Raw genomic sequence first — 20,565 nt, forward strand, 5'->3', positions numbered from 1 at the left:
CCTCAACCTCCCAGAGTGCTGGGATTATAGGCATGAGCCACCATGCTCAGCCTGTTAAAAAGTTTTAGAGCAGGAATGAAAGAAAGTAAAGTACAATTGGAAGAGGACCAAGTAGGTGACTTGAGAGATCAAATGCACTGTTTTGACCTTTGACTTGGGGTTTTACACGTTGGCATGTTTCGGGGGATGTTGGGTCCCTTCTTCCCTGATTCTTCCCTCGTGAGTGGGTGCAGTGGCCCGGCCAGAACTTGGGAGGGGAGCACGCAGTGTGTTTCCTGGAGTTGTGCGCATGCTCACTTGAGGCTTCTTCCTTTACCAGTTGAGTGTTCCTATATGGTCGGATATCACATAAACTCTAATTTTGCCTCTTAGTGTGCTTGTGTGAGCCCACTCACCCAGCTTCTGAGATCTTATTAGTAAGTTGATCACCAGCCTCAGGGTTTTGATATCTATTGGGAGACTGCCTTTCCTCGGTGCTGGCGATGACCAGTAATTATCTTTGAGAGACAGTGTAACTGCCTGGCCATCCACTGATAGATGCCTGACGGTTGAGGTAGGAGATGGCCTCTTCTGCCCTGCTCATGTCTGACTAGCTAGCTACTGTAACAGTTCTATTTATAAAACCAGCTCCATTTATAAAAGTTCATCAAGCTGTACTCATGATAGGTGCACTTTTCTTTACATTGAACTATAATAAGTGGCTTTTTTCTTTTTTTTTAAGTGTAGCTGAGAAAAGAAGTATGGGAAATGGAGGAAGGAGTGTGGAGAAAATATTAATGGGTTCTGTCTTACAAAGTGAGGGGTGAAGAGAGTATGTCAGGTTGATGGAAAAGAAATAATTTTACAATAGTAATCAATAGATGAAGTAAAAGTAATATTAGAAGTGTCAAACATGGAGGAAACTACTGGAAGGGAGGTAAAGTGAGAGTTAAATTCTCATGTTTCATGGTATGAATAAATAGATGTCTTCCAAGGTGGAATTAGCCACCTAAAGAATTCAGATCCAGGCCGGGCGTGGTGGCTCACACCTGTAATCCAAGCACTTTGGAGGCCAAGGCGGGCGGATCACCTGAGGTCGGGAGTTCAAGACAAGCCTGACCAACATGGTGAAACCCCGTCAAAAAAAAAAAAGAATTCAGATCCAGGCCGGACGCAGTGGCTCACACCTGTAATCACTTTGGGAGACTGAAGCGGGTGGATCACCCGAGGTTAGGAGTTCAAGACCAGCCTGGCCAACATGGCTAAACCCCATCTCTACTAAAAATACAAAAATTATCTGGGCATGGTGGCACATGCCTGCAATCCCAGCTACTTGGGAGGCTGAGGCAGGAGAATTTCTTGAACATGGGAAGTGGAGATTGCACTGAGGTGGCACCACTGCACTCCAGACTAGGCAACATCAGATCCTAGGCCAGGTGTAGTGGCTCATTCCTGCAATCCCAGCACGTCGAGAGGCCGAGGTGGGAAGATCACTTGAGCCCAGGAGTTCAAGACCAGCCTGGGCAACATAGAGAGACCTCATCTCAAAAAACAAACAAACAAACAAAATTAAGATTCTCAGATTTCTAGAGGTGAAAGAGACAGCTTCTGAGGTCGGGAGGCATAGGATGGAAGGCTGTTGTCATCAGTAATGCTGAGCTATTAAATTTATTACTATGTAGGCCAGGCATGGTGGCTCACGCCTGAAATCCTAGCACTTTGGGAGGCTGAGGTGGGCTGACTGCCAGAGCGCAGGAGTTTGAGACCAGCCTGGGCAACATGGTGAAACTCTGTCTCTACTAAAAATACAAAAATGTAGCTGAGTATGGTGGCATGCACTTGTAGTCGGGAGGCTGAGGCATGAGAATAGCCTGAACCTGGGAGGCGGAGGTTGCCGTGAGCTGAGATTGTACCACTGTACTCCATCCAGCCTGGGTGACAGAGTGAGACTCTCTCTCAAAATAATAATAATAATTTATTACCATGTGTATCTATTATTTTAATACTACAGACCTTAAAAACAATACAATTGACCCGGATGGAAGGAAGCTTAAAAAATAAAATAAAAATAATACAAGACAATAAACAAGTGCTACATTGTATGATATAGTCAAGCAGTGCCGAGAAGGGCCTTCTGATGTTTCAAGGCCAGAGCACCTCTTTGTGGCCACCAAACCATGTCACCAAGACCCACAGAAGGTCTAAAAGACCTTTTGGCTTTGAAACGTTTCTAGGACACAGGCTATAATCAGCATTTTCCCTTAAACTACATTTTCTAAAGTAGGCAGTGGTCCCTAAGGTAGGCAACCGAGTAAATCTGGTTTCTCAGTACCATGGGGGAAGCACCAACAACTTTCAAGGGAGGTTGAGAGTTTTAAAGATGCCCCAACAAAACTATTTTTAATATGTTTTATGCTTTAAGCCATTTATACTCATCAGCACTTGTAGAAACTATGAGGCAAGGGGAATACAGAGGAGTATAGGAAGCTATGTAAAATTTGATAAACAGTAGGGTGTTATAAGTTAAAAATTATTGGGATATGGAATAAGATTTTTAGGAAGCCATTGGTTTGGACTGAGCTCTTATACCAGGCTCAACACACCAAACCAGAATGGAGTCACTCATGTGAAGTTCCACATCACCAAGGTAAAACTAAGTTGTTTATCAGACCTTCCAAGAAATCAGGACAGAGGGAGATAATAGCCAAATCCCCAAACAGTCTGCCTTTAGCTGGCATGATAAAAAAAAAAAAGTCCCTTCTGCTTTAACCTTTACAAGAAAAGTAGCTTTGAAATGGCCTATTCACTTTTTCTCTTTCTGCTTCCTTCAGCCCTTCTCTGTTTATACAACCAAGTTCTGGGCTGGATGAGGTGGCTTGTGCCTGTAATCCCAGCACTTTGGGAGGCCAAGGCAGGGGGATCACTCGAGGTCAAGTTTGAGACCATCCTGGGCAACATGGTGAAACTCTGTCTCTACTAAAAATACAAAAATTAGCCAGGTATGGTGGTGCATGACTCTAATCCCAGCTACTCGGGAGTCCGAGGCAGGAGAATCGCATGAACCTGGGAGGCGGAGGTTGCGGTGAGCTGAGAAGGCGCCACTGCACTCTAGCCTAAGCCACAGAGCGAGACTCCATCTCAAAAAAAAACTTTTTAAATGAATAAATAATATACAACCAAGGTCCTCTACTCAGCTTTTCAGAACACTCATTTGTCTTATAAAATGAGTGTTGCCTGATTCTGGAATCGCTAGTAAAAGCCAATTAAGACCTTTAAACTAAATTTGTTGTAATTTTGTCTGTTGACAGAGGTTTACCATGGAATTGAACAGAACTCGCCTTAAATTCAGGTCTTTTTCACGCCTTGGACAAAACACACAGCTGAAGCAAGGTGTCAGCTCACAAATGTTCATTTACTTCACTTCACAAAAATATACACTAGGCTGAGTCCTGGAGACTCAGCGCACACCTTCAAGGACACTTTAGGAGAGTAGATTGATTTTGTGAATTACAATGGCAACTAATATGGGCCTTCTCCCTATTAATGTACTCATAACATTTTGCACCCAATTTAGGAGGCTCTTGAGCCACCTCTAAGGCCCATCCATGGAAGGATTCAGGAACTTTTTGCTCTAGGTCTTAGAGTCTAAGAACTTAGGGCCGCCATGTTTCTATCACTTCCATGGATCCCAGGGCAAGGGTGCTTCTTGGGAAGCCAGCAGCCAGGAGACTCCTCTTGCAAGATCTTGGAACATCTCTTCTGGTCACAGAGATGTTCCAAGTAGAGCCAAAGACAAGTCCAGCACCTTTGTTTACAGCTAAAGAAACTGAAAACCCAGAAAGGGGAAGTCTTACCCAAGGTCTACTTCCTCCTTCATTCACTTAAGAGATCACAGTAACAGTAGTCAAAATCGCTGCCTCAATGGAGTGCAGGAGTGCGGGAGTCACTCAAAGATCCTTCCAACACTCTGGGCTGGGCTTCATCATTTCTCTCCAGAGTCAGAGAGGATGAGTGGCTTGTCAGGTCATGTAGCAGGAAGTAGCCCGGCTGGGCATAGAACTCAGTTCTGTGGAACTTCAAAGCAGGAGGCCAACAGTTAAGAGGGCTATAAAGGTGAAAGAGACACTGGATTTGCCCTCGTGAAACTGGTAATCTTATTGGCTCTGGGGATGGGGCATTAACATGTAAAGAAGTTAACATTTTGGCATAGGGGCTGTGGCTGATCCCTGTAATCCCAGCGCTTTGAGAGGCTGAAACAGGAAGGTCACTTGAGGCCAGGAATTCAAGATCAGCCTTGGCAACATAGTGAAACCCTGTTCCCTACAAAAATAAACAAAGAATAAAATAAAGAAGAAATAAAAAGTTAACGTATTTATTGAATGCTGACACCTGGCCTGGAGAGATGCACCCTGCTTTGGAGCCCTGAGTTCTGAAGCCATGCTGCCTGACCTTACATTCTCTTCGGCGCAGAGGATAGTTGTTTTTGTCTTTTTGTTTTTTTGAGATAGAGTCTTGCTCTGTTGCCCAGGCTGGAGTGCAGTGGTGCGATCTCAGCTCACTGTCACTGCAGCCACCACCTCCCACGTTGAAGTGCTTCTCATGCCTCAGCCTCCTGAGTAGCTGAGATTTCAGGCATGTGCCACCACATCTGGTTAATTTTTGCAATTTTAGTAGAGACAGGGATTTGCCATGTTGCCCAGGCTGATCTTGAACTTCTGGCCTCAAGTGATCCACCCACCTGGCCTCCCAAAACGCTGGGATTACAGGCACGAGCCACCGTGCATGGCCCGATGTGCACATTCAGGCTGCAGTTTGTAGAGTTCTGTCAGGCAGAGAGCATGTGTCCTAGTTTCCTCAATTCTGTGCCACCCAAGGGCCTCTGTGACTCCCACTTGGAGCCCTGCTCTCCTCCTCCAGCCTGCACGTAGGAAGCAGCCTGTGCTGAGTCTTCCTGCCTTGGTGGGGAGGTGAGAACTGCACAGGGGATAGGGAGCCCCTTTGTCAGTCGGTGGGGAGGTCCTCCAATCAGCCTGCCAACAGTCGTTGATGTGACCCCCAGGTCAGAACTTCTCCCTGGCCACAAGGCCTGGTTGACCTCTCCAGCCCTATCCCTCTCTCCAGGGCCCTCCTCACCCCACTCCCAATCCACATTTGCACCTGGCTAAAGCGGTTGCCTCTTTCCTTGCATCATCTACACAGCTCGGGAAGGCCCTGGCGGTCCTGGTCGCCAGGCAGTGCATTCCTGTCCTTACTTCACGAGCTGCTCAGGTTCCAGTTCTGCCAGGCCCTCCCTGACCTCCAGCTTAACTTTGAGCCCTGCTGTTTTCGATGCCTCTGTTTCTGTCATTTCACTTGTCTTTCTCCTTCTTAGGGAGCCATATGCATTCCTATGTCCCTGTCCTTTGCATAAGGCATCATGTCCAGGACACATACACTGAAAAATACTGAAAAATGAAGGCACGCTCCTTCCATTCCCTCCCTCTATAGCCAGGCCCCACTTCACTGCTCACAGACTCGGAATTGTTAGATATTCAGTTCAATTCCTCACTTTACAGATGAGGAAACCAGGACCCAGAGAGAGGAAGTGACTTCCTCAAGGTCACAGGCTGTTGACAAGGTCCACACTGAACCCAGGTTTCTTGTCTCCCTGTCATGTGCCCTGTTCCCTTCCCCATGCTTCTAGGAGCAGCCTTTCTCTTGGGGAAATGATTTTATTTGGCCACAAGGATCTTGTGGTTGGATGAGATTGTCCTCAAGAAAACAGTGGGCTCTCCAAGAAAGACCTCTTTAATGGTGGAGGAGGAAGGAAGTGTAGAGTAAACCTTGCTTTCCTCCTAAAATTGAGGGCCTGATCCCTGCCCTGCAGTGGTGTTCTGAGGATATATGTTGATGTAAGAACCGAGGTTCTCATTCATGAAGAGCTTACATCACACATTTCTCTTGCTGGGGGAATATCGCCTCTTCAGTCAATACCTTTTATGAACTAGCCCAAATTACCTTTCCAGACTCATCTAATTCTAGCTCAACAGCTCACACTCCAGCCACATCTGGCTCCCCACCCCGCCCTAACCATTTCCTACCCTTTCCTCCTCTGTACCTATTTCCTCAGCCTAGACTAGCATTTCCTCTCAATCCAACCACTGCACTCCCAGCCCATCTTTGGGTCCAGCTCAAAGACCACTTCCTCTGAGAAGCCTTCCCTGATAGCCCTCCTTTCTGTGTCTCTGATGATTTGCTCACTCTTCTCCTTAGGCATGGCTTGGTCATTTCTATTTGGATAAATGTCCCTCTTCCCTTTACCCTGTGAGTTTCTCAAGAGCAGAGATCCTGTGCTGTCAGTATCTGTGTCCCCTGAAGCTCTTAGGAAGCCCTAGTACAGAGCAGTTCTCCATCCTGTCTGTGGTAAGCAAGAAATAAGGGCTTCCTGGGACAGAGTCAAAATGAAGAAAGATAATGCCAGGCAGAGCCTTCAGGTGAAACAGAAACGTGGCTTCCAAGAATACTGATCATCGATTTTGCAGAGCAGACCCGCAGCTGGCTCCTTCTTGTGCTTATTTTGGCCCAACGTTCACGTCAGCACATTTCCACCATCCCCAAGCTGGAACTTCCCTCTACCTCTCAGTGGCTGACCCTTGCCTCACCAGATGTTCATTTTGCCTCCCAGGCTGAGGGGTTTAGACACTGTTTTTGCAGTATGAGCCCTAGGCAGCTGTGTGACCTTGGTGCGGTACTTTATGTCTCTGAGCCTTGGTGTGCCTCCTCTGCAAAGCAGTAATTTAAAATAGCACCTAACTCCCAGGTTGCTGTGTTGATTAGTTGAGCCAAGGCCTGGGAGGTGCCTAGCCCAGTGCCTGACATGAAGTAAATACTCAATAAAAGATGGGAAAATAAAAAGTAAACTCACTTGGTCATGTGTTTCCCTCTGTATTGCCAAAACCTGCCCCTGTACCCATGCCTCCCATCTCACTGTTCGGCGAGTCTTGTTGGGAGCAATTTCCCAGCTGCCCCCTGCTAGGAGTGCTCTTGATGGAAACCTAGGACCCAGGAAGGAGGAAGCGCTGGCGAGACCCTGAATTCATGGTCACCAAGTTGCCCTGGCCCAGACTGTGGGAAAAACCTACATAAGTAACAGATCTACAAAGTATTAATTTTTCTTTTGAGATGGAGTCTCACTCCGTCGCCCAGGCTGGAGTGCAATGGTGTGATCTCAGCTCACTGCAAACTCCACCTCCTGGGTTTAAGCAATTCTCCTGAGTAGCTGGGATTACAGGCACATGCCACCACAGCCGGTTGTTTCATTTTTTCTTTTTCTTTTTTTTTTTCCCCAGCAGGTGAGTTGTTACATACTCTTTAGTGGATTCTGACTTCCATGGCCACCATCCAGCTGGCATTTTTACTTTTTAAAGATCTAATGTCACAAATGGGATGACTCCTGCCTTCTGGGAGGCCCTCATGTGTGCCTGGCCCGGGATCAGTCCCATCCAGCAAGGGGACTGATGGAAAGTCTCACAACATCTAACAGAAAGGAGTGCTCCCTTGGCACTTGTGGCTGCACTGACACGAGGCTGATCTGTTCTTTGGCTCGTCTCTTCAGAGCAGAGCTCCTTTCTGGCACTTTCTCTAATCATAGCCCATTTCCAAGGAGAAAATGACAGCAAAGTCCTAGGCAAAGCACTGGAGTCCTGGCCTCAGTCTTCACCTCCTGCGACTGATTGCATCCCTCTCTGGCTCTCCCACCTGGAGGGCAATTCCCACCTGCAGTGGAAAGCAGCAGCTGTGTGCAAGTCTTAAAATTCTCAGTGGCACACTTAGAAATAACAGAGGGAATTGTTTCATAAAACCATCTATTTAAGTGGCTCTAAATTAAGTCCCATTGTGATTTCTCTCTCCTCTCTCTCTCTCTCTCTCTCTCTCTCTCTCTCTCTGGTTCTTTATATCCTCGTTGTTCACAAGAGGCCCCACAGGACACGTGAGAAACCATTTTTTTTTTTTGAGACAGTCTCACTCTGTTGCCCAGGCTGGAGTGCAATGGCGTGATCTTGGCTCACTGCAACCGCTGCCTCCCAGGTTCAAGTGATTCTCATGCCTCAGCCTCCGGAGTAGCTGGGATTACAGGTGAGTGCCACCACACCCAGCTAATTTTGTATTAGAAACCAGTTGTTTTGGACGGACTAGCCAAAAGGCACCAGTCCTGGTAACTAATCAAGTCGAGAGGAGGGAGACAGGGAGTTGCAGGTCCAAGACAGGACCTTTATCACACATCTAGATTTCTAGAGGAATAGTTTCTTACTCCTCCTCCTCCTCCAACTCCTTCTATATGCAAGGATTTTCAAGCAGGAAAAGCTGAGGTCTTGGCCTTGGGTGACTGTTATAGCTAAGTGACCTTAGCAATGGATTGACTGATGCAGAACTTCTTACTGATGACCTCGTAAACCCTTGGTTAGCTCACTGCTATCTTGCTTCTTCTCTGTGTCAGAATTAAGAAACGACTCTAGGTCTTTCAACAGAGGGAGTTTAACACAGGAAATTGCTTACACAGATAATGGAAAAGATGAAAAGTTGAGCAGGGGATAGCGAGGAACACAGCTTAGCACCAGCAAGAAGCCTCTTATTCCAAGGCTGAGCAGGTGAAGCCCAGAAGCCAGTGTTGGTGGCAGCAGCTAGAACCACACAGCAGGGCTACCCATGAGAGCTGGCCCCATGGAGGTGAGGGTTGTCCGGCAGGAGTCAGAACCACAGCAGGGCTGCCTTACGGACGTTGGAACCACAGAGGACACACAGCCACTGTGGAAGGTGCAGAGCAAGAACGGGGACATGCTTGATCTCCATCCCCCCATCCCACCGTCCTCTGGTCTTTTCCTAATTTCTCCCAACACACAAAGCCATGTGAAAGGCACTTGGCCAGGGAGCCTGGGAAACACAGCTTCCTACAGTATAGAGAAGAACAGTGGAAAAGCAGGGAGTAAGCTGGGAGCAATCAGTGGGCCGTCTATGTAACATGAGGCTGCTGGACGAAATGGCTGGGAAGTAAGAAAGCACTGCTGAAAGGAGGTGAGTGGTCCATGGCAGGCTGGACACCATTGAAAGCCTTACAGCAGTGTTTCCCAAAGTGTGGGACACACTATTGGGCCATCCAAGCTGGCAAAAAGATCAGGCAGGGCGTGAAGGAACAGTGTATCAGTGAGTAAGAAAGCTAGTTCATTTCAATTCTCTTTCCCATCATCTGAAGACATTAAGGAGAAAGTCTTTATTTGGCAGTAACCTGTCTTTAATATCACTCTAACGTTTTCTAATTTCTTTTCTTTTCTTTTTTGAGAGTGGGTCTTGGCTCTGTCACCCAGGCTGGAGTGCAGTGGCATGATCTTGGCTCACTGCAACCTCCACCTCCCGGGTTTGAGCAATTCTTCTGCTTCAGTCTCCCAAGTAGCTGGGACTACAGGAATGTGCCAACACTCCCAGCTAATTTTTGTATTTTTAGTAGAGATGGGGTTTTGCCATGTTGGCCAGGCTGGTCTCAAACTCTTGACCTCAAGTGATCCACCAGCCTCAGCCTCCCAAAGTGCTAGAATTACAGGCATAAGCCACCTGGCCATGTTTTCTAATTTCTTTTTAACTCCAAAAGATAGCAAACCAGACACATGTGGTGGTTCATGCCTGTACTCTCAGCACTTTGGGAGGCCTATGTGGGAGGATTGCTTGAGTCCAGGAGTTCAAGACCAGCCTGGATGTCATTGTGATGACTCTGTGTCTTACAAAGAATAAAAGATTATCTAGGCCTGGTGGTGTGTGCCTGAAGTCCTAGCAACATGGGAGGCTGAGGCAGGAGGGTTCCTTGAGCCTGGGAGTTTGAGGTTGCAGTGAGTCATGACTGTACCACTGTATACTCCAGCCTGGGCGACAGAGTAACACGTGTCTAAAATAAAAACCTTAGGTGAAAGCCTTTGGCTGGTACTGGTATAATAGATGCTGTTGGTCTTGCGTAATCCCCTTCACCTAGTTGATTCTTTCACCTCCTAGCTGCTGTGAATGTTGGCAGCTAGCACTTCACAGCCACACCCTTCTCTTCGAAATTGCCTCACCTAGAAATAGGTGGGAGATTATAACGTCACCCCGGGGGCAAGTATGTCGCAATGACTGATTGATGCAAGACACAAAAGCCCGGCCCTCGTGCTTTGAGGTGGTTCAACTCTAGTCCCATTCTTGTTCCAGATCTTCAGCTGGCCCCACGCCTTTGCTTAGCCTTTCTGTTTCCCTCCTTCTTTCACCAGAAGGACCCCCCCTCCGCCCCCCGTGTATCACTTACACAAGAATCCCCACCTGATACCCAAGTCCTGGCTTGACTTCTAGAGAATCTAAGATAACAGGCAGCAGGAGCTAGCTGAAATTGTGTAACTTTCAAAATGATCCTTTTTAATATTTTTGCCTGTGTTGATTTATGATAAGGCATAAAGGTTTTCCATTTATAATGGTGCTACTAAGTGTTGCGTGAGTGGAATATTATTTGTATTTTAATATATATATATATATAATAAATTATAAAGATCAGTGTGGGCAACATAGTGAGATCCCATCTCTACAAAAATTAGCAGGGCATGATGGCATGTGCCTATAATCAGCTATTTGGTGGGCTAAGGCAGGAGGATCCCTTAAGCCTGGGAGGTCAAGGCTGCAGTTAGCTATGATTACACCACTGCACTCCAGCCTGGGCAACAAAGTAAGACCCTGTCTCAAAAAAACAAAAGGCAGGAGTTGGTAGAAAAAATAAAAGTAAAATAAAAGAATTACTTGGGTGTGGTGGCACAAGCCTATAACACTACTCAGGAGGCTGAGCTGGGAGGATCCCTTGAGACTCAGGAATTTGAGGCTGCAATGAGCTATGATGACACCACTGCACTCCAGCCTGGCAACAGAGCAAGTCCCTTTCTCTAATAATATATATATTATTTTTATTTTTATATTTTAATTTATATAAATATGCAATATTTTAACAATTTTTATATTTATTTTGCACTATTTTAATATAGTTATTTATAATACCTATTTTTATATTTAATATATATAAATATATATAATTATATATAATATAATAAAATAAAAATAAATAACCTTTTTTTTTTTTTTGAGACAGAATCTCACTCTGTCGCCCAGGCTGGAGTACAGCTGCACAATCTCTTCTCACTGCAACCTCCGCCTCCCGAGTTCAAGCAATTCTTCTGCCTCAGCCTCCTGAGTAGCTGAGATTATAGTCATAAGCCACACCTGGCTAATTTTTGTATTTTTAGTAGAGACAAGGTTTCACCATGTTGGCCGGGTTGGTCTCAAACTCCTAGCTTCAAGTGATCCACACACCTCGGCCTCCCAAAGTACTGGGACTACAGGTGAGTGCGCTCAGCAGAATGGACTATTAATCCATGCAAAAACTTGGATGGGCCTCAAAAGCATTATGCTAAGAAACCCCCAAAAACTAGGTACTATGTGATTCTTCTATGAAACTTTGAAAAGGCAAAGTTAAAAGGACAGAAGGAAGATCAGCATTGCCAGGGGCTGGGAGTGGAGGGGAGTGACTGCCAAAGGGCATGGAGGACCTTTTTGGGTAACAGAAATATTCTATATATTGGTAATTGTAGAGGAAGCTATAGATTACATACACTTATCAAAATGTATCAAGCTATATATTTAAAATTGTGAATTTTAATGTACATAAATTATACCTTATGAAGCTGATTAAAAAAAAAATAGAGGCAGAACATGGTGGCTCACACCTGTAGTCCCAGCTACTTAGAAGACTGAGGTGGGAGGATCACTTGAGCACAGGAATTTGAGACTGCTGTGAGCCATTGTTATGCCACTGCACTCCAGCCTGGGTGACTGAGGGATACCCTATCTCCTAGATAAATAAAGTGAGATAATAGTGCGGTTGCATGTGGGTCTAGGAGAAATTGTGATGATGGTAAGGGGAAGAGCCAAGAGGGAAGAATATTTCAGAGGGAGGTGCCCAGCCTTTACCGAGTAGGTAAAGTGGACTCCTGGAGTCTGGTCTAGGGGTTGGGCAAGAGTGGTGGCTCTGCACCAGTTGGGGTGAGTCGGGAGGAGCCGCTGGGAGTGCCTCCATGAGATGTGGAACCTGGCTCCCTGACACACAGCCTTGGGCTTGATGCTTACGACAGATGCAGATGTCAAGGGAGAATGGTGGGCAGAAGCCCAGCATGCCTCTCTCTACTGAGGGACAGATCAAGGAGGAAGCAGGGACCCCCTGCCTCTGCATGGCAGCACCTTTCCTGGTCTTTGGGTCTCTGTCTCTCTCTCTTTTTTTTAAAGAGGCAGGAGCTCCCTCTGTCACCCAGGCTGGAGTGCAGTGGTACACTCGTGGCTCACTGCAGCCTCAACCTTCTAGGCTCAAGTGATCTTCCAGCCTTGGCCTCCCAAAGCGCTGGGATTACAGGCACAAGGAGCCACCACATCTAGCCAATGTTTCTTTATTTTTTTTTTTAAAGCAAATGTCCCTGGAAAAGCAGAAGAATGAGGGGAAAGGAGGGTATTGTGGAAACTAGCAAAGAAAGATCTTTCCCCACCTTCCTTTTGAGGCAAGGACGGGAGTGAGAAGAGTGCTTGGTGACGGAGGCGGAGGTGAGCTCCAAGAGACCACTTCAGAGGACAGAACAGGCCCTGGATGCCCTCAGGGGTACTTAGGCAGGAGCCGCTCTTCTCTGCCCTGGTCGTCCGGCCTCCAGGTCTCTCTCAATCTCCCATCTCTGCCTCTGACTCTTTCTGATGGAGGTTCATGCTGAGCCAAGGTGGGATGCTGATGTGAAGCCCACACAGGAGCCTGCTCTGTCAGCCCCCTCAATGTTGACTTAGTATGAGTCAGCTTGTCCAAATATCACCCATCACCATGGATAGTACTTCATTAGATTAAAAGATTTCTTTTTGCAAAGAAGAACCTGTACTAATATTTGCTTTGCATCTTGTAAAATCATATGAAAATAGGATAATGATGTTGAAAATAGAAAGAGAATGAATTCCCAAAGAGAGTGTGGCTGAAATAGCTGTACTTTTCCAAGCAGCCTCTCACTCTGAGCAGCCCCAGCCTCAGCCGAAGGTGACTGTCAGGCTCTGGAGTTTACTCGGATGCTCACATGGAGGGTGTTTTACAGATTTAGACTCAAACTACCTTCCCCTTGGGGGGTCGGGGGACTATTGATTTTGTTCTTTAAAATTTGCTAAGAAGTTCAAGAAAAGGGAGTAAACGGTTGTATGGTTGTAAAAAAAAAAATCTATCACCAGTAAATATTAATAAAAAAATTCATTTTTCTTTTCTTTTCTTATTCTTTCTTTTTTCTTTTTTTTTGTTTGAGACAGGGTCTTGCTCTGTTGCCCAGGCTGGCAGGCTGGAGTACAGTGGTGGATCTCATAGCTCACTCTAATCCTCAAACTCCTGGGCTCAAGCAATATTTGAACTTCAGTCTCCCAGGTGGCTGAGACTAAAGGCGCATACCACCATGCTCAGTTAATTTTTAAAAATTTTCATAGAAATGAAAGTCTCACTATGTTGCTCAGGCTAGTCTGGAACTCCTGGTCTCAAGCAATCCTCCCACCTTCGTCTCTCAAAGTCCTGGGATTACAGGCATGAGCCACTGTGCCTGGCTTTTTTGGATCTTTTTTGTTTTAGTGAAATGTGAATTGTTAATAATTTTATTCACACTGGGCACAGTGGCTCATGCCTGTAATCCCAGCACTTTGGGAAGCCAAGAAGGGTGGATCACGAGGTCAGGAGTTCAAGACCAGCCTGACCAAGATGGTCAAACCTCATCTCTACTAAAAATACAAAAAGTAGCCAATGGTGGTGGCAAGTGCCTGTAATCCCAGCTACTTGGGAGGCTGAGGCGGGATAATCACTTGAACCGGGGAGGCAGAGGTTGCAGGGAATTGAGATCACAACACTGCGCTCCAGCCTGGGTGACAGCAAGACTTCATCTCAAAAAAGAAAATAATAATAATAATAATTTTATTCACTAATTTGTCAAACATTTACAAAGTACTATGCACTACATTCCCTGCACTATGATAGACACCAGGGTTATCCTAATTCATGTTTGCATCTATTTGTGTTTCAATTAATATTACTGAGTTCTTCCTATGAGTCAATCACTGAGTGAGCCACTGGACAGGAAGGAATGGGAAATGGCTAAGTTCCCTTACAATTTTGCCTTACAGGCGACAATGAAGGATTCAACTATTCAATTGCTCCTTCCTGTATTAATCGACTCCACACGGACTCCTGAACATCCTCTACTGGGCACTAAGATATGGGGTGACTGTAGCCCTGTCTTTTCGGGGCTCAAGGCTGGACACATCCCAAAATCCCTTCCCAACTCTGTCGCCATTAAGTCACTCAACCAGACATGCACTAGACAGAATGAGGGGCACACGTAAATGTGCAACAATGGCCAGCTGACCACTGAGGTGTCAGTAGCTAGCGTGGGCTCTGGCCCAGGGGAGCTGGGGGAAGGCCAGCATGCTTTTAGGTGGCAGCCAGAACTTCCCCTTTGCTCACCTTCATTGTATTTGCAATGTTATTTAGCAGCAGCAGCAGTGTGTCTTTTTCAGGTCAGTGTCTGGCACATAGTAGGTGCCGTAAATATTTGTAACCTGACTTCAGCCAGCTCTACAGAACAACTGAGTTTCTAGAGGAGGAAGTCTTTGGGGCAGGGTTTTGGGGGAAGTCCGTGGGGCCTGGGTGTGCTGGCGTGCAGAGGTACCAGTATTTAGAATAGTATCATCCATGTAGGCTGGACACCAAGGCATATGCCTGTAATCCCAGCACTTTAGGAGGGCGAGGTGAGAGGATCACTTGAGGCCAGGAGTTCAGAACCAGCCAGGGCAACATAGTGAGATCCTGTCTCTACAAAAAAAATCACAAAATTAGGGCTGGGCACGGTGGCTCATGCCTGTAATCACAGGACTTTGGGAAGTCAAGATATGTGGATCACCTGAGGTCAGGAGTTCAAGACCAGCCTGGCCAACATATTGAAAACCCATCTCTACTAAAAGTACAAAAATTAACAGGGAATGGTAGTGGGTGCCTGTAATCACAGCTACTCGGGAGGCTGAGGCAGGGAGAATCTCTCGAACCTGAGAGGCAGAGGTTGCAGTGAGCCAATATTGAGCCATTGTACTCCAGCCTGGGCTGTCGACAGAGCGAGACTCCATCTCAAAAAAAAAGTTTATCAAAAATAATTAGCCAAATGTGATGGTGTGTCCCTGTAGTTCCAGCTACTCAGGAGGCTGAGATGGGAGGATCGTTTGGGCCCAGGAGGTCAGGGCTATAGTGAGCTGTGATTGTGCTTCTGCACTCCAGCCTGCAGGACAGGGCAAGATCCCATCTCTTTAAAAAAAAAAAAAAAGAAGAAGAAAAAATACCAAGTATGTAATAAATGCTCAAAAGAACATTAGAGGTGATGTTGATAATGCTGAGGTGATTAGTCATGAGTGACCGAGAAGCCAAAGGCAGAGGCTAAAGCCAGTTCCTGCAGATGTGGCCAGCTCTGGGATCCTTGAAGATGTTTCTTTTTTGTTTCTTTTTTCTTTTTCTTTTTCTTCTTCATCTTCCTTTTTTTTTTTTTTTTTTTCCAGAAAGGTGATTTTATTTAGGTAGAGAAAAGAGAAGGAAAGGAGAAGAGAAAGGCTTCCAGGAAGAGTGTAGAAGGGGATTCCAGAGGGGAAATCCTGGAGGGAGCTCCCACCATGTGGGAGGGGATTCCAGAAAGTTGGAAATCCCTCTTTTTTTTTTTTTTTCTTTCCTTTTTTTCTTTTTCTTTTTTTCAGACAGGGTCATCCAGGCTGGAGTGCAATGGCACAGTCACAACTCATTGCAGCCTCAAACTCCCTAAGGGATGTTTTTGAAGTCCATGGATAAAGATGTTTCTCTGCCTTTCCATTGTCAGAGCAGCCGAGGGCCCAGCAGCTGGCAGGGTCCCAATACCCACTCCTGGAAGTCCACACTGCAGGCTTGTCTAGGAGCTTGCCTGGGCGGGACTTCGCCAGGCCGTGCACAGTAGGCCTCCTAGTCTCTGGGCTGCTGAGGGGAGGCTTAGGCTAACAGCAGACTCCAAGGGACCAGAGCTGCAGGATCAGCCCCCACCTGCATTCCCAGTTCCCCCGCTGCTGTTGGACATGACTTTCAAGTTACTTCCCTGTGTGTGTGCTGGGGGAGTGAAAGTGCCTCTATTTATCCTCAAGCGACATGAAGGAAGAGACTCATTGTTTTGCAGGATGACAGAGGAATTGCTCGCTCTGCTATTTATAGTTGACATGTCATCATTCTGCCTTGTTTTCATGGCCTGACGTCCCCAGTGCTTCCTGTCTAGCAGTTCTCACTCCCCGCCTTTGCATAGTATGCCTTTAGTTTAAAATCTTGGGGCTGGGCTGGAGGCTCATGCCTGTAATCCCAGCACTTTGGGAGGCTGAGGCAGGCAGATCACTTGAGCTCAGGAGTTCAAGACCAGCCTGGGCAAAATGGTGAAACCCTAACTCTACTACAAATACAAAATTTAGCTGGGTGTGATGGGAGCCAGACCAGCTATTTGGGAGGATGAGGTGGGAGGATGGCTTGAGCCTGGGAGGTGGAGGTTGCAGTGAGCCCAGATCGTGTCACTGCACTCCAGCCTGGGCCACAGAGCAAGACCCTGTCTCAATAAATTATATTAAATTAAATTTAAACAAAAAATAAAATCCTGAATCCTTTGATGCCAGGACTCTCAGAAGTTCCCAAGAGCCATAGTCACCTAATAATTCCGGCCAACTTCTACTGAAGGCTGACTGCGTGCCAGGTGTGGATCTAAGCACTTTGCATGGATTCATCCAATCCTCACAGCAGTGCTTTGAGGCAGACTATCATCCCCACTATACAGAGGAGAAAACTGAGGCACGGAGTTTGTAAATTACCTCTCCAAAGTTGTCAGGTAGTAAGTGGGAAAAAAAGACCCCAATCTCTTAACCCCAAACACCTACATCTCCGATGGAACTTGAATTGGAAGAAAAGTAAAGACCAGGCCAGCACCATGGCACACGCCTGTAATCCCAACACTTTGGGAGGCCAAGGTGTGAGGATCACTTGAACACAGGGGTTCAAGGCCAGCCTGGGCAACATAGGGAGACCCCGTCTCTAGAAAATATAGAATTAAATTAGCCAGGCATGGTGGTGTGTGCCTGGGGTCTCAGCTACCTGGGAGGCTGAGGTGGGAGTATCACCTGAGCCTGGGAGGTCAAGGCTGCAGTGAGCAGTGATCGTGCCACTGCTCTCCAGCCTAGGCAACAGAGTAACACCCTGCCTCAAACAAACAAGCAAACAAAACAACAACTAGACCTTAAACACTGCTTCATTTTTAGCTCCAGTCACAAGCAAGACATTTTTTCTGTTTGTAATCTTCCATCATCCCAGGGTACAGAAACCAGATGGTGGCCAAGGAAATGCAGTCTCTGAGCACTGCAGTGAGTGCTGAAGGAAGAGTGACTGACCAGCAACTGACCTGTGGCCATTTTCTGGTTTCCAGCTTCCCCAACCCATTGGTTCACTTCCCATTCCCTGGAGGAGCAGCTTGAGGCCAAAGAGGCCGCCTGCAGAGAGCACCAACACCTCGTGCCAGAGACCACACTAGGCAGGGGCTGCAGCAGAGCATCAGAGGTGTTTGGTTTGCTTATTTGTTTTATTTTACTTTAATAATTAAGGAGGTATCCAGAGCCAACCATGGTTCCTTTTACCCCATTTAGGCAGCTAAGCCCAGAGTTGCTTGATGCCTCAAAGGAGGTGATTAAAGTGGAAGAGAAAATGTTCTTTTCCCAGCTTTTGAGTTTCAAATGCTTATGGCTTTAGGCAAATAGAAAGGACTAATGTAGGTCGGGCTTGGTCACTCACCCTATAATCCCAGCATTTTGGCAGGCTGAGGCGCAAGGATCACTTGAAGGCAGGAGGTCTCTCAGAAAGAGACCAGCCTGGGCATAGTGAGACCCAGTATCTACAAGAAATTTAAAAATTTGCTGGGTGTGGTGCTGCATGACTATAGTCCCAGCTATTTGGGAGGCCAGGGTGGGAGGATCACTTGAGCCTAGGAGGTCAAGGCTACAGTGAGCTATGATTGTTGCACTGCACTCCAGCCTGGATGGCAGAGGGAGACTCTGTCTCAATAATAATAATAATAATATTTAAAAAGGACTAATGCACTTGCCTAGTGATGGGGAGAGCATAAAGAGGAAAATCAGCATTCTTCCCCAAGTGAGGGAATACAGACTTTGATGGGTCCCAAGAGGGGATCCTTGACCCTCGTGGCTTGTCTAAGCCTCAGGTTGGAGGCAAAACATTCAACTAGACTGTGGAGCCAATGACCAGAGAGTACCCAGTACCATTTACTGGGAAAGGCCCTGGGCAGGCGCCAGACACAGAGAAAGAGGAACGAGCTGGAGCCAAGGCGGTCTCCCCAGTTAAACACTGTCGGGCGCCCTGACACCAGCAGAGGCCCTAGACCTGGGGCACGGAGGAGCAGGTGTCCCAGCAGCAAGCTGTGAGGACAGGTGGGACCCCAGCCCTCGATAGCAAGCCCTTGATGAGTTCCTCAGTAGCAAGCCCTGAGGAAAGGGGCAGGCCCCCCACATTGTCTGAGATGACATTTCTGCCACCTAGCATAACGAGTCCTCAGAATAAAATTGAGTTATAAAAATATAAAAGCAAGTCTCATGTTACTCTACTGAGGCATCCTCCAAAGCCCACTGGTGTGCGACCCGGAGTCTGGCTTGCTGCATCGTGTGGAAATGGCATTTACCGCTCTCTTTACGGGTCACGGGCAGCACCACTCCGCAAACCTGCTGCTTTGTGCCTTCATGAGTCTCCTAGGAGTGGTCTACACAGCAGGTCTCTCACCACTCTGGGGAGCCCAGTGGCTCAGAAGACCCCTGTAGTCCGGGGAAGGCCAGCTAAGGTACAGTACAAACAAGCTGCCAAGTCACCCACCTCCCTGTGTTCAGCTTGGAATTTCAAACCCCAAAAAGTAAACATTTGAAATTGATGACTTCAACGTACAATCTGGGGTTCATGAGTCTCAGCCTCCCGCCGGCGTTTCCCTCAAGGTCTGGCATTACCTGGCCTCCACTGCCTGCTAGGCTTCATGGCCTGACTTGGCCCCTCTCCAAGGAGACAGCATCCCAAACACAGATGGCACATCCTTCACCATCCGGCTGCACACCATCCACACTGCCCGGTAAGCAGCCCAGGGAGCTCAAGACTTTGCTCAGACACCATCTCCTTTGTGAAGTTTTCCCAAGTAGCTAGCTAACCACACCCTTCTTCTGTGACCTCACTGTGACAGGTACAGATGGCCACCCTGCCCTGGCACTGCCTTGGGAATGAGTCTGTTTTCTTTCACTGCAACACTTTTGGGGTTCAGAATGAGAGAGAGAGAGAACAGGGGGCATCAAAGAGGGTTGCTAACTACTTTGCTATGAAAAAGGATATTTGTGAAAATACCCCAGCTCCTCTACCTACCATCACCATTATTTCATAAAAGCAAGGTTATATTAACACAGAAAATAATAGGAAAATCATGACCTCAGAATTAAGGATGCTCCTTCACAGGAAGAAGTCTTGATGGCTTCACATGTATACACACATGCGCTGGCCCAGGTTTCTCATTTACCCTCAAGTCACAGAGTGGTCCTAGAGTGTAAGCTCCCGCGGGGTTCCTGGGGGCCTATGAGATCACAGCTCTGGCCACTGGGGATCCCTGGCAACCAGAATCTGAGGGGTGCCCCTCTAATGCTGCCTGAGGCCCTCCCCATCTGGTCTCAGTTTGGGATGATGAGTGGGACTGGAGGCCACTCCAGTCGGGAGACTCCAAATGTGTGTGTCAATTTAAGTTTAACAAGGGTGGTTCGCAGCTGGTAAATCCCATTTGGTTGAGAAGCCTCAGACTAAAGAGGTTCCTAGGCGGGGCTTACTGGATTTGACACAGCTTCCCCAGCCCAACATAAGGTCTGTGTAGGAAGAGCACTCCTGAACCCCACTCCACAACCAGGGAGGAGCCGGCTGGGTGGCATGCGCCTGTTATCCCAGTAACTCCCGAGGCTGAGGCAGGAGATCTCTTGAGCCCAGGAGTTCCAGACCAGCCTAGGAAGCACAGCGAGACATCATCCCTACAAAAAATTAGTAAAATTAGCTGGGCATGATGGTGTGTGCCTGTAAACCCAGCAATTTAGGAGGCTGAGAGGGAGGATTGCTTACGCTTAGGAGGTCAAGGCTGCAGTGAGCTATGATTGCACCACTGCACTCCAGCCTGGGCGACAGAGCAAGGCCATAGCAGAAAGAATGGGAAAAAATAAAGAGAGAGAGAAAGAAAAGGAAAGATGGAAGGAAGGAAGGAAGGAAGGAAGGAAGGAAGGAAGGAAGGAAGGAAGGAAGGAAGGAAGGAAACTAGTATGTGGCAGTCAGACAAGGTGATCAACCTGCAATCCCAACACCACCCTCCCTTTTTAGCCCCTTCCACAATTTTATGTCATTGTCAACATTCCCTTTTATAACAATTACTTTAAAAACTCTCT

General features: G+C 47.1%; 1 protein-coding gene across 4 annotated transcripts in view; it reads right to left on the reverse strand.

The window, feature by feature from the left end:
- The window catches only part of SIAH1 (siah E3 ubiquitin protein ligase 1), a 90,737-nt gene extending 71,057 nt beyond the window's left edge, over positions 1–19,680 (reverse strand). For 2 of the 4 annotated variants that reach the window (XM_078357794.1, XM_078357793.1), the window contains exon 1: positions 19,577–19,680. Coding sequence is in view for 1 of the 4 variants with exons in the window: in XM_035281949.3 (XP_035137840.1) it covers positions 19,111–19,192 (82 nt within the window). In the remaining 3 variants the exon portion in view is untranslated. Of the gene's footprint in view, positions 1–19,110; positions 19,269–19,576 lie in introns of those variants that run through there. The other 2 variants (XM_035281949.3, XM_078357792.1) reach the window with 1 other exon arrangement.
- Between the last annotated feature and the right edge of the window lie 885 nt (positions 19,681–20,565).

This window comes from Callithrix jacchus, chromosome 20, assembly GCF_049354715.1.
Source record: "Callithrix jacchus isolate 240 chromosome 20, calJac240_pri, whole genome shotgun sequence".
Taxonomy (NCBI): domain Eukaryota; kingdom Metazoa; phylum Chordata; class Mammalia; order Primates; family Cebidae; genus Callithrix; species Callithrix jacchus.